Genomic DNA, 14251 nt, shown 5'->3' with positions numbered 1-14251 from the left:
CCTTTCATCATTGGGCTGATGAGCTTCACGGCCTCAGTCAAAAGTGTCAATTTGTTATTGAGGTTCACAAAGAATCCTACAGATTCCATGGTACGGGGTACTATTATCCGGTCGGCACCCGACAAAGAAGTGAGGCAACGTACCCTTCAGTTGGCAAATCCGACTCTAGATGAAGTCCTATCCATCGTGCACTCCTTTGAAATTTCTCGCGCCACTGGAGCGCAAATAGAGGCGTGTGGTGACATCGGGGACATACAACCTCTGTGTGCTGTTGACGATGCGTGCGGTGTGTCCCCACAGGCCAACGTGGCCGCAGTACGCTCCCATGCACAGCCTCCGCCTAACTGTAAACAACCCTCTCAGAAACTGCAGCAAAACCCCCGGCAACTTCCTTCATGTCCGTGGTGTTTTATTAAACATTCATGCGAGGATTGTCCCCAACGTTGGGCCGTGTGTCACAATTGCAAAAAGGAGGATCCTGTGTCTTCCGTATGCAAATCCAACTGCATACATGATGTTCATGACCGTGACGCTAATTCTGCTTCTGTGTTGTCTGTCAATTGCACTTATTCCCTTTCATGGAAGTTATTCCTCACAGTCCAAAACCTTGGTCGGGATGTTCGCATGCAGGTGGATACTGGTTCTGCTACCACTCTCATTAATACTCAGATGTATCTTCAGTTGGGTTTCCACTCCTATCACCTGTAACTCGGCAATTATGGATGTACAATAAACAGAAGATTTCTCTCTTGGGACAATTTAATGCTGAGGTATGTTACAAATCCATCGTTCGCACTGTTCCCATATTTGTGGTCGACCAGAGGAACGCAGGAAATCTTTTTGGTTTCAATACCTTTCGCGTTTTCGGGTTCTCCATAGATGACTCTGTCTATATCGTCTCTGATGCTACTCCTTATGCTCAATTGGATTCCTTGTGTACAACATTTTTGTTGCTTTTTTCTCCTGGGTTAGGCCGTGCACATTACTTTGAAGCTCATATCACGCTCAAACCCACTGCTCGGCCAAAGTTTTTTCGGGCTCAGCCCATTCCTGTGGCGCTTCGTGATCAGGTAAAATGGGAGCTGGGTCGTCTCACTACTTCAGGGGTCTTGCTTCCTGTCACTTCCAGTGAGTGGTCCTCTCCTGTCATTGTTGCTAAGCTCAATGGTGATATTTGTCTCTGTGGCGATTTTAAAGCCACTGTAAATGCACAATGCCTCATCGACACTTACCCTATGCCCCAACCAGAAGAACTGTTCAGTAAACTTACGGGTGACCAGTATTTTTCTAAAATTGACCTGTCAGAAGCTTATCAATTTCCTCTTGATGCTGCTTCCCGGCAGTTTCTGGCCCTTAACATGCCTTTCGGTTCGGCCTCTTATCAATACCAACGATTGCTATTTGGGGTTGCCAGTGCCCCTGCTCTCTTTCAGCAATTCTATGAACAATTATTGCTCCCTGTCCCTGGGTGTATCAATTAAATTGACGACATTGTTGTCACTGGCTCCACCACTGAAGAACATCTTCAGAAACTCCACATACTTTTTCATGTTTTACAGACCGTCTGCATTTATTAAAAACTTCAAGTTTTTCTTCAATTAATTCATTCCTTATATCCTGATCATTATTGTACCTTAATACTCTCAGTTCAAATTGATGCCTGCCTTCCTACTCCTTTCCAGTCATCCTAGGAAGGCATTTGGTGACTGGTATTAGTTTAATCTATCTCATTGAGTCATTGGTGGGGGGTTCATGAACTTCCAAAATCCGTACAGTATGATCCGAGTTATGGTATTCACCCCGTCGTACATTGGAGGCTCCTTCGCCCATTGGTATAACTCCTTGTGCTGGATGAGGACTCGAGGCATTTGTTCCATCCTGCCGTGAACATTATGCTTCGAATTATCTTCCCAAGGTCGAATACAATTGGGTTCATCACTTGGGTACCTGTTACTCTTATTAATGTCACTACTATGAACATTCGCATCACCATATCGAGGTTTACCTCTAGCAAAGTAATCCTACAAGAATTCCCATTTACTTCATTCAAACCTGCAGCAATAATTTGTTAACTACAATGGATTTCTTATATAAAATGACAGTAATGGCCAAACACTCCATATATTTAATTAGAGGCCTACAAACTGCATATAACACACAATAACCAAACATATTTTTAAAATGCAGAAATTTGGCACACCTGGACATATACAGTAGCATCAGGAGCAACCAGGGTTGCCACAAGTTTCTCTAAGTGAAATTCCCTGATGTTTTACCTGACAAATTTTGAGATCTTAAGGGTAATTAAAGGAATAAGTTGACAAAAAAATGTAAGGACTTCTGCATTTCTAAATGTGTAAGCAAAAATCAAGTACTGGCGTGAACATCTTTTGTCATGAACTGCTTTTAGATGTAGAAAGCAAGCCAAATGGTATATGTGTTTCATTAAGGCCTCTGATGTTATTTTATTTAAATGAAACCAAATATATTTGGTGACAAAAATACACATTTTGTTAGAGTCACAAGACAGATTTAAAATACCTTCACTGATTTCAGAAACAATCTCAGAAAAAAGTAGGTCTCTCGAAAGAAGTGTATAAGCAGGGGAGAGATGTGTAAACCAATGCCAATAAAATAATATGTTGGTTCTACCATGTTCGTTCCTAGCGGCTACTGCCCACTGTTTTATGTCTATTATTTTACAGCTATTGTGTGGTTTTTTCTTCAACAAATATGTGAGTACATAGCGTACAAACTGCCAGCAACTGCCACAGTTTTCCTCTTCTTATTGTCCATACTCTCTAACATATAAACTACTTTTAAAATGCCAAAATGTACTAGAATAAATAAAATGTCTATAAAACACCGCACTGTGCAATGTACTTGCGGTGTGACAGCAGCAATTCCTGAAATCCATCACTCGCGACCCTGGCCTACCGAGGAGCACTACAGTCTTTGGTCCACGGATAAACCACAAAAATCTGCCACATTATGCTACACACAAACAGAGTTGACCTGCTGGCAGACCGGTGAGACTAGGTTTCACAGGCAAGGCTTGCACATTAATGGGAAATGGCGGGCTTCAGATCAGCAGGCCCGATCCGTTAGAGATAGTCACATGAATGGCCTGCAGTTATGGCCTGTGTGATGAAGCAAGCTGGGATAATTTTACTTCCCCACTTGTTTTGCCATCTGCCTCCTTAAAATTCATTTTTCCCAATTTTAACTAATTACTATTAACATAAGTGAATATAATGTTCATTTTCGTAAAAGAGAATGGTTGGCTCTTAGTTTTAAAGTAAATAACACCAGACCTAATTTTGTGCCTGGTTTTATGTAAGTAATTGATTTTCTAATTTATTTTGACTATTAGTAGTTTAGTATCTTTTACTGCAAGGTGAAATCAGTAATTGTTTCGTAACTTAAATTACATTGTTGTTGTGTAAACAAATGTGAATTCTATACTAATTATAAACATTTGGAAGATGAAATACTAGTAATGTTAAAGTATTAATTTGGCTCTATTCGAAAACATGTTAGCAAAACCAGCCCTTCATTAATTCCAAAGTAATTAACAGTTTAGTCAACAGTATTGTTTGCGTAACTGTTGTTGTGTTGTTAATTTCATAATTTAAACAAATATTTCATCCTAACCCTTGTAGTAGATGAAACTTAAAAGGAACCAATTTTTTGATGTATTCAGTTAATTTAATAAGTTAAGTTTTAATTGTAATTTTTGTAAATTAAACATTGAACAATGTGAAGTTTCAGTACCTATTATTGCGAAAATATATAAGGGCCCAATTTTTGGTCACCAGACAGTCAGACCACGGCAGAGTTTCAGATGAGGAACCTGTGTTGTTTAGAATGCATCTACTTAACAGTGTAATAAGTGTTACACAGTTAGACTGTGTGTTAAAACAGTGACAGAGTCTGTTCCATGTGTACCTTTGTATTCTTCAAGAACTGTGAACTTTGTGGTTAGGCTTTTACTGCTCGTAGATGTTCAACAGTAAACTACTCTAGCAGAATGTGGATAGTTCACCTGTTAACTATTAATGAGACTTACAGGAAGTTAGAACAAAAGTGCAATGGTCATATGTAACTGCATCTTATTGGGGGGTTGTGAAAAGTGATAGTAAAAGACTGTGAAATGCAATTGTGCATCTGTCGGCTACATTATTTACCATAGTCAGTGTACAAATTACAAACCCCATTTTTCCGTCAGTGTAGCAATGCAATACATCAATACCGAAAGCAACAAACAAAGAGGTAAACAAAGCAGGTGAACACCACTACACCCATCTCCAAAGTTCAGTTGTGTGGCCAGGTATTCACATGCCACAGGCACCATGTTGATGAAATGAGATTGTGGTGATCAATCCGTGCAACAGACAACTTGCGCAAATACTCTGAGAATCAATACCGATAAGGATAGGTAACAACTCACCGTAAATATGATTGCTGGGCCACAGACAGGCACATAGAAAAGACAATCACAATCTCACTACTAAATTTTTGGCCATATCCTTTGTTAGAAAACAAGAGCACACACACATTCACACAATACCTCAGACACAGCTCATGAACTCATGACTGCTGTCTCCAGCCACAGTGTAAACACACTGAGAATCAGATCCAAACAAACCACTTCTCATGCCTCCCTGCCTCTCGTCGGCAGCTGCTAGGCTAGTGGCAAGATGTGGTAGCACCACTGACTGAAAGCTCAGAGGAGTGGTAAAAAGGGAAGAAGCAGTAAGAATGAGAGAGTAGGGAAATGGCACTCATACCCAGCTGTGCCCAGCCAGGAACTATGCGCGACATCTACTTCCCCCCCCCCCCCCCACCCCCCTCTGATACTTTTGAAATTCTCTGATATTCCCTGATTTCCAGAACCTGTGGCAACCGTGGTAACACAGGTGGACTGCATTTAGCAGCTGATGATTACTAGTGATGCACAGATCTCTCAATGGACACATAAATGCAGATATGTCCATACCATTTTTATTGTGCATCTGACAATTAACAGCTGCTGAAATGAGGTATCCATAATTATGGAATAATATATGAAAATAATAACCACAAACTTTCTCTGTACTACAAGAAAGAGGCAATACCCATCTGTTATGAAATTGTAGTGAGTACATTATAAGACTAAACTTTTAAGTTATATCCCAAACCTACAAATCGTGTAAACTTCAAAAGCCTGAAATTCAATACTGAAGTAAAATTGTGACTTTTATCCAAAGCCACTGAAAGCTTTTAGAGAAGTATTTCCATTTCCAATGCATGAAGAGAAACTAAGAAAGAACAATGCTTAAAAAAGCAGCAGAGATTGCATACAATTATGATTTACCCTGAAACATAATTCGTAGAGTGAGAATTTTTTTATTTCATATGTTTGACACAATTTTTAATAGTACTTAATTTTTTTCAGAACCAGGTTGCATCAATCATTCTTAAACAAATTTTAACAAAAGTATTCTGAATCACATACCTTGAAGTTCACAGAATTTTATTAATGCTGGCTTATCAAATCCAGAACTTGCCGGCAGATGTTTGACAAATGACTGTGAAGTATAACAGAGTAGGCCAATGTCCATGGCCCACATCATTAAACAGTTTCCAGTCACTGCAAGCACATATCCTCGAAGACACTGAACTGCCAAGAGCGGGTGGCCATCAAAAGTGGCATCCTGTGTTTATAAAGAGACTTTTATCAATAAGACATTAAATGCAGAAAGATTTTAACTGTAAACAAGGTGATAGTGTAACTCTAACTTCTGTCATACAGCTATATATTAAAATTAGAACACTTCCAGATTTGACTCATTGTAAGCTTCCCACTCACAAACCCCTCTACATTACAGTGGTGTGCAGAAGTTAAGGACAAAACTAGCTTTCACATGTGCCACTGCCAAGTAACACAGCTTGATGAAACTTGGACCACCTATTGAAAGACCTGCTACAGTATGGTACAGTACAATACAGAAGATAACTGAAAGGAATATGCATGGAGGCGAACATAACCAACACTTTTTTTTTCAAGGACAATAAGTTCATTGAAGATACCATGATTTATGATGGTCTATTGGACATTATAAGGTGAGACATGATTCTTAATAATGTGTGTGTGATCACCAAGGATGGCAATGTCCACTCTGCATTCCAGTCCTCCACCAGCGTGGTTGACAACTGTGGGATGGTCATTTGTGCATGGGGGTGTACTGCTCTATGTCTGCCCCACACATCCCACAAGTGCTCGAAGAGGTTTAAGTCAAGGGGAACAGACAGATCAGTCCATCTGCCAAATATTCTCTCATTCTGAGAGCTCCTCCATTTGCATTGTTCAATGTAGTCGCACACTGTAATCCATAAAAATGAAGCCAGGGCCAAATGCTTTCCTGATAGATGCTCTTGGGGAAGGAGTACACAGTCACAGTAGTGCTGACCAGTGAGTGCACCATGTTCAAGGATCTCGTGCAACATTATGCCTCCCCACACCATAACACCTGGACCACCAAAATGACCATGTCTGACTACGTTCCCACTCTTTGGCATATGTTGGCACATCTAGGATGACTACTCAGACTGAATCTGCTCTTTTTCGAGAAAAGCAAGCAACCCAACTACTCACTGGCCTACTACCTATGCTCCTGACACCATCTCAAACAATGGCATTGACAGATTGGTGTCAAAGGAACACAACTTACTCAGCAGGCAAAGAGACCACCCCGTACAGTCACCATGCCATTGTGGAGGATGAGACTGCATGCACTGCAGTCCTTTTAAATGTGGATACAATTACTATTCCTGTGTGACCTGGCTCACTTCTTGCCTGTTGTACAATGTAGCAGTCACCTGCTGCTGTAGTTGCCCATCTCCTCTCCTTCAGGAAACAGCACTTGCAGTTCAGAATGCTCCCCATCCATGTAAAATAATGCTGTGAGCAATGCCAAATGGGTAGGCTACATTCATCGCTCTTAGTCATCCTTCCAGATTAAATACGAGTCTTTTGCATGTGAGTCAGCCAAATATTGTTTCTGGCCCATGTTGTAATGAAGAATACCACAAAGTGCACTGTAACAGCTCACTGGTTGACATACTCCTTCAAACTGCCTCATGTTGTGGGGCTAACCCTATTTGGAGCTGCTGTTATGCTGACCTCATACCATGTGAAGTCTTAGATTTTTGCGTATGAGTGGGAGACCTGTGGCAACATGCAGTTGTAATCCATTCTTACAGAACCTGTTTGTGAATTTTCACCTATTTCTGAAAGTTATTACAATCAAGGATTCTTTCCTTTTACTTTTTCTCCAACATCTTACTTTTTGTCCAGTTTTTACTATCAATCATCAACAGAAATTCAAATGAACAAAAATTCAGATGCGATATCTGTACCAAATGAAAAAACTTCTTCTCTCAATCATCTAGATTTGCAAACTGAATCTGCAACACTTTCTATCTAATGAACTCCAGTAAAGAGATGTACCAGCACCAGAGGTGGTAGCTAGGTTGTATCACTATATATTTAAGTGGATCATTACGGTATGTCAAAACTGAGAGTTAAGAAAAACTTCTACAGTTACATTTTTGGCAGTTATATGAAAGTAGTCTTTGCTGAATCAGAGGATAAAGTAAGTTTTTATAAATGTTATACATAGGCACAAATGCCAATTCTGCAAAATGTTTTATGTTAAGATGTGTTATTCATTTGAGTTACATTGTGTTACATGGATCACCACTTCACTGTTTCTGTGGACAATTGACTACATCATGTGTTAATCTTTACTCAAATTCTGGCTGATTTCTTCTACAAACTATAATTAATATTTTAAAATAGACCAAAGCTAAAAATTGAGCTAGTTTATACAAAGGACAATGAAGACTGCTCCCATTTTATTTTTCCTGCCCTTATGTCATTTGTATGATGTTTTAGAATAGTAATCAGATTTTTAATAACTGGGGGCGGCACAATTTCAGCGCATCACACCAAATAATTCATGCAACAATGAAAGCAGTAATTCTTTTACAAAATTAATTAATTACATAGAAACAATCTACTAGGCAAGCAGCGGCAAAACACACATAAAATAAGGTTAGAATTAGGCATGCTTTCAGAGCCAGTGGCTCCTTCTGCAGGCTGAGGGGTTGAAGGGGAAGGAAGAGGGGTGAAGGAAAATGAGTGGAGACGTCTAAGAAAAATGGTAGTTTTTGGGAAAGTCACCCAGAACCATGGGTCAGTGGAGACTTAGCAGACGGGATGAGAAGGAAAGACTGATTGTTGGGAACTGCACCGGACAAGATTTGAAAACCTGAGAGCTTAAAGATGGAAGACAGGGTGAAATGCAAGACAGAGATTACTCCTTAAACATTATGCATGAGTTAATAAGAGTGCAAAGCTATGTGCATTGTACGTAACAGATGTGGGAGGGGGGCGGTGAAAAATAGATGGTTAAGACAATTAAAGATGTAAAAAATTAAAAAGGAGTGAAGAAAAGAGTAGTTACTGTGAAGAACTGTTGAGACAGAAGAAATTAACATAAATAAGGGCCAAGTGGGTGGCGAGAACCTAGGACATGTTGCAGTACTAGTTCCAACCTGCAGACTACTCAGAAACAGGTGCCTGGGGGAAGAATCGAGATGGCAAGTGTGGTGAAACAGGCATTAAGGTCATGTTGTAGAGCATGCTCTTCTACAGGATTTGTGTGTTGCCAGTATACATGCTCCCTCTATGCCTACTCATCCTAATTAATAATTTGGTGATAGTTATGCTGATGTAAAAGGCCGAAAAGTGTTTATATAATAGCTGGTATATGACATGTCATTTCACAGGTGGCCTTCCGTTTGATAGTATATGTTCTGCCAGTTGAAGGGCTGGCATAGGTGGTGGTAGGAGGGTGCATACGACAAGTCTTGCAGTGGGGATGACCACAGAAAATGAGCCATAGGATAGGGAGATGGGTGCAGAAGGCATATAGGGCCTGACAAGAATATTGCAGAGATTGGGAAAGCTACATAAGGCTATTCTAGGTGTGGTGAGTAAAATCTCAGTAGAATGGATCTCATTGCAGGGTATGAATTTAGGAAGTCATGGCTTTGTCGAAGTAGCTGATTAATACATTCCAGATCAGCATGCAGACTCTTTACAGCAATACATCACTCTCACCTAAGCCTTCACTGAACGTAATTATTCCAACGGACTAGTCCAAAAGCAGATTTGCGAGGCTATCACATCCAATCCTGGTACAGCTGATCCCTCCACAAAGCAACTTCAGAATACGCCATTGGTCACTCAGTATTATCCAGGTCTCGAATATATTAATCAGCTACTAAAAAAAGGCCATGACTTCCTAAAATCATACCCTGAAATGAGATCCATTCTGTCTGAGATTTTATCCATAACACCTAAAATAGCTTTTTGCCACCCTCCCAATCTCTGCAATATTCTTGTCAGACCCAATGCTCCTTCTGCACCCGTCTCCCTACCCTATGGCTCCTACCCCTGTGACCATCACCACTGCAAGACTTGTCCTATGCACCCTTCTACCATCACTATACCAGCCCTGTAACTCACAAAACATATACTATCAAAGGAAGACCCACCTGTGAAACAGCACGTCATATACCAGCTGTTTACAAACACTGTTCAGTCATTTACATTGGACATGGGCAGAGGGTGTATACTGGCAACACGCAGTATCTGTTGCAGAACATGCTCTACAACATTACAATTATGACCCGAGTGCCTGTTTCACCACATGTTGTTGTTGTTGTCTTCAGTCCTGAGACAGGTTTGATGCAGCTCTCCATGCTACTCTATCCTGTACAAGCTGCTTCATCTCCCAGTACCTACTGCAACCTACATCCTTCTGAATCTGCTTAGTGTACTCATCTCTCGGTCTCCCTCTACGATTTTTACCCTCCACGCAGCCCTCCAATGCTAAATTTGTGATCCCTTGATGCCTCAAAATATGTCCTACCAACCTATCCCTTCTTCTAGTCAAGTTGTGCCACAAGCTCCTCTTCTCCCCAATCCTATTCAATACCTCCTCATTAATTACGTGATCTATCCACCTTATCTTCAGTATTCTTCTGTAGCACCACATTTCGAAAGCTTCTATTCTCTTCTTGTCCAAACTAGTTATCGTCCATGTTTCACTTCCATACATGGCTACACTCCAAACAAATACTTTCAGAAACGACTTCCTGATACATAAATCTATATTCGATGTTAACAAATTTCTCTTCTTCAGAAACGCTTTCCTTGCCATTGCCAGTCTACATTTTATATCCTCTCTACTTCGACCATCATCAGTTATTTTACTTCCTAAATAGCAAAACTCCTTTACTACTTTAAGTGTCTCATTTCCTAATCTAATTCCCTCAGCATCACCCGATTTAATTTGACTACATTCCATTGTCCTCGTTTTGCTTTTGTTGATGTTCATCTTATATCCTCCTTTCAAGACACTGTGCATTCCGTTCAACTGCTCTTCCAAGTCCTTTGCCATCTCTGACAGAATTACAATGTCATCGGCGAACCTCAATGTTTTTACTTCTTCTCCATGAATTTTAATACCTACTCCGAATTTTTCTTTTGTTTCCTTTACAGCTTGCTCAATATACAATTTGAATAACATCGAGGAGAGGCTACAACCCTCTCTCACTCCTTTCCCAACCACTGCTTCCCTTTCATGCCCCTCGATTCTTATGACTGCCATCTGGTTTCCGTACAAATTGTAAATAGTCTTTCGCTCCCTGTATTTTACCCCTGCCACCTTTAGAATCTGAAAAAGAGTATTCCAGTCAACATTGTCAAAAGCTTTCTCTAAGTCTACAAATGCTAGAAACGTAGGTTTGCCTTTTCTTAATCTTTCTTCTAAGATAAGTCGTAAGGTCAGTATTGCCACACGTGTTCCAACATTTCTACGAAATCCAAACTGATCCTCCCCAAGGTCCGCATCTACCAGTTTTTCCATTCGTCTGTAAAGATTTCGCGTTAGTATTTTGCAGCTGTGACTTATTAAACTGATAGTTCGGTAATTTTCACATCTGTCAGCACCTGCTTTCTTTGGGATTGGAATTATTATATTCTTCTTGAAGTCTGAGGGTATTTCGCCTGTCTCATACATCTTGCTCACCAGCTGGTAGAGTTTTGTCATGACTGGCTCTCCCAAGGCCGTCAGTAGTTCTAATGCAATGTTGTCTAATCCGGGCGCCTTGTTTCGACTCAGGTCTTTCAGTGCTCTGTCAAACTCTTCATGCAGTATCGTATCTCCCATTTCGTCTTCATCTACATCCTCTTCCATTTCTATAATATTGTCCTCAAGTACATCGCCCTTGTATAAACCTTCTATATACTCCTTCCACCTTTCTGCCTTCTCTTCTTTGCTTAGAACTGGGTTGCCATCTGAGCTCTTGATATTCATACACGTGGTTCTCTTCTCTCCAAAGGTCTCTTTAATTTTCCTGTAGGCATTATCTATCTTACCCCTAGTGAGATAAGCTTCTACATCCTTACATTTGTCCTCTATCCATTCCTGTTTAGCCATTTTGCACTTCCTGTCGATCTCATTTTTGAGACATTTGTATTCCTTTTTGCCTGCTTCATCTACTGCATTTTTATGTTTTCTCCTTTCATCAATTAAATTCAATATTTCTTCTGTTACCCAAGGATTTCTAGGAGCCCTCGTCTTTTTACTTACTTTATCCTCTGCTGCCTTCACTACTTCATCCCTCAGAGCTACCCATTCTTCTTCTACTGTATTTCTTTCCCCCATTCCTGTCAATTGTTCCCTTATGCTCTCCCTGAAACTCTGTACAACCTCTGGTTCTTTCAGTTTATCCAGGTCCCATCTCCTTAATTTCCCACATTTTTGCAGTTTCTTCAGTTTTAATCTACAGGTCATAACCAATAGGTTGTGGTCAGAGTCCACATCTGCCCCTGGAAATGTCTTACAACTTAAAACCTGGTTCCTAAATCTCTGTCTTACCATTATATAATCTATCTGATACCTTTTAGTATCTCCAGGGTTCTTCCATGTATACAACCTTCTTTCATGATTCTTAAACCAAGTGTTAGCTATGATTAAGTTGTGCTCTGTGCAAAATTCTATCAGGCGGCTTCCTCTTTCATTTCTTAGCCCCAATCCATATTCACCTATGTTTCCTTCTCTCCCTTTTTCTACACTTGAATTCCAGTCACCCATGACTATTAAATTTTCATCACCCTTCATTATGTGAATATTTTCTTTTATTTCATCATACATTTCTTCAATTTCTTCGTCATCTGCAGAGCTAGTTGGCATATAAACTTGTACTACTGTAGTAGGCGTGGGCTTTGTGTCTATCTTGGCCACAATAATGCGTTCACTATGCTGTTTGTAGTAGCTTACCCGCATTCCTATTTTCCTATTCATTATTAAACCTACTCCTGCATTACCCCATTTGATTTTGTGTTTATAACCCTGTAGTCACCTGACCAGAAGTCTTGTTCCTCCTGCCACCGAACTTCACTAATTCCCAGTATATCTAACTTTAACCTATCCATTTCCCTTTTTAAATTTTCTAACCTACCTGCCCGATTAAGGGATCTGACATTCCACGCTCCTATCCGTAGAACGCCAGTTTTTTTTTTTTTTTCCTTATAATGACATCCTCTTGAGTAGCCCCCGCCTGGAGATCCGAATGGGGGACTATTTTCACCACATACACCATTTGTATTCTTCCTCCAGACACTAGTTTCTCAGAACTCCACAGGTGGGAACTAGCACTACAACATGTCCATGGTTCTCACCACCTAGTTGGCCTTAATTTCTTCCATCTAAACATTTCTTCACAATAACTATTCTCTTCTTCACTCCATTTTAATTTTCTACATCTTTCTTTGTCTTGCCATCTATTTCTGCCTCCCTCTCACCTCTGTTACGTGTAATGCACTTAGCTTTTCACTCTCATTAACTCATGCAAGGCGTTTAGGTAGTAATTTCTGCCTTGCAATTTACCCTGTCTTCCATTTTTAAGCTCTCAGGTTTTCAAATCTCATCTGATGCATTCCCATACAATCAGTCTTTCCTTCTCATCCTGTCCAGTAAGTCTCCAATGACTGGCAGTTGTGGGTGACTTTCCTGAAATGTACCGCTTTTTGTATACCTCTCCAGTCCTTTTCCTTCATTCTTTCTTCTCCTTCAACCCTTCTGCCTGAAGAAGAAGCCACTGGCTCTGAAAGCTTGCCTAATTCTAAGCCTTCTTTTTATGTGTGTGTTCTGCTGCCGCTTGGTAAGTAGATTTTTTATCTATCAAAATAACTCAATGCACTGCCAAAGCACCAGAATCTCATGAATTTAACAGGTTAGTATTTGAGTGAAAGTGCACTCTGCTTGTGAGTTTTCTTGCTGTGTAGGAGCTTAGAGAATTATGCATTTCATGCCACATTATGCAATCATTACTGTTACATATCACCAAGATGGTGGTGTACATGAAAATGCTAGGGACTGGGGCAGAGTATCACAACACAAGCACCCATTGATAAAACTCCAGGTTGTAATCTAACTGGCAAGCAGAAAGTCCAAAAACACAATCAGGGGCAAACATGAATCTGTAACAGTGCAACAATGGAAAGAATTCACAACATGAATACAAGCAAGCATAAACTGAGTAAACAAAAATCCAGGCTAACACTATTACAAAACTGACTACGGGTATAGAGTGGTAAATGTTATGGTTCCAAAAGTATTGTCCAATGTGTGTGACACTCATGCTGCTTATGTTGGGAGTCATGGATCACTCTTTACTCTTGACTGTGGAAAACTCCTTGTCCGACATAAAGGATTCTGACATGAATACCAAATCCCTCATCCCTTTAAGAAGCACACAGGGTCAAAAATGGCCCAGTTTGTGTCAGAGTTGCCAAGCTGACTGACAAGGATCTCTTAGCCTGGGCACTCTTTGCCAGGACATTAGTGGGGTGATGATGGGCAACCACTCTACCAGAGACTGGTGATGGAGACCTGACGAAGACTGGGGAGCACCTCCTGCTAGCTGCAGCGAAGATGGATAGAGGTACTCTACCTCCATCAGATACCCCTTGGCAAAAAGGTCTTCTGGGTGGTGTATTTATCAGGATGATGGCAGCAATCATAGGGTGAGCAGTACACAGGCAGTAGGAATGTTTACAGGTGCTACTTGGTGCTGGAGGCTAAGATTGGTTGGTCCCTCCCACCAGGGCTAACAGGTTCCGTGTGCCTGA

At 40.5% G+C, this 14251-nt stretch overlaps 1 protein-coding gene across 5 annotated transcripts in view; it reads right to left on the bottom strand.

Moving 5' to 3' along the window:
• LOC126272915 (uncharacterized) overlaps positions 1-14251 on the bottom strand; it is a 211172-nt gene that overhangs the window by 111010 nt on the left and 85911 nt on the right. For all 5 annotated transcript variants that reach the window (XM_049976200.1, XM_049976201.1, XM_049976203.1 and 2 more), the window contains one exon: positions 5498-5696. In XM_049976200.1, the coding sequence (XP_049832157.1) occupies positions 5498-5696 (199 nt within the window). The remainder of the gene's footprint in view (positions 1-5497; positions 5697-14251) is intronic.

The sequence above is a fragment of the Schistocerca gregaria genome, chromosome 5 (assembly GCF_023897955.1).
Source record: "Schistocerca gregaria isolate iqSchGreg1 chromosome 5, iqSchGreg1.2, whole genome shotgun sequence".
In the NCBI taxonomy this organism is placed as follows: domain Eukaryota; kingdom Metazoa; phylum Arthropoda; class Insecta; order Orthoptera; family Acrididae; genus Schistocerca; species Schistocerca gregaria.
This window is presented reverse-complemented; position numbering and strand designations above follow the sequence as displayed.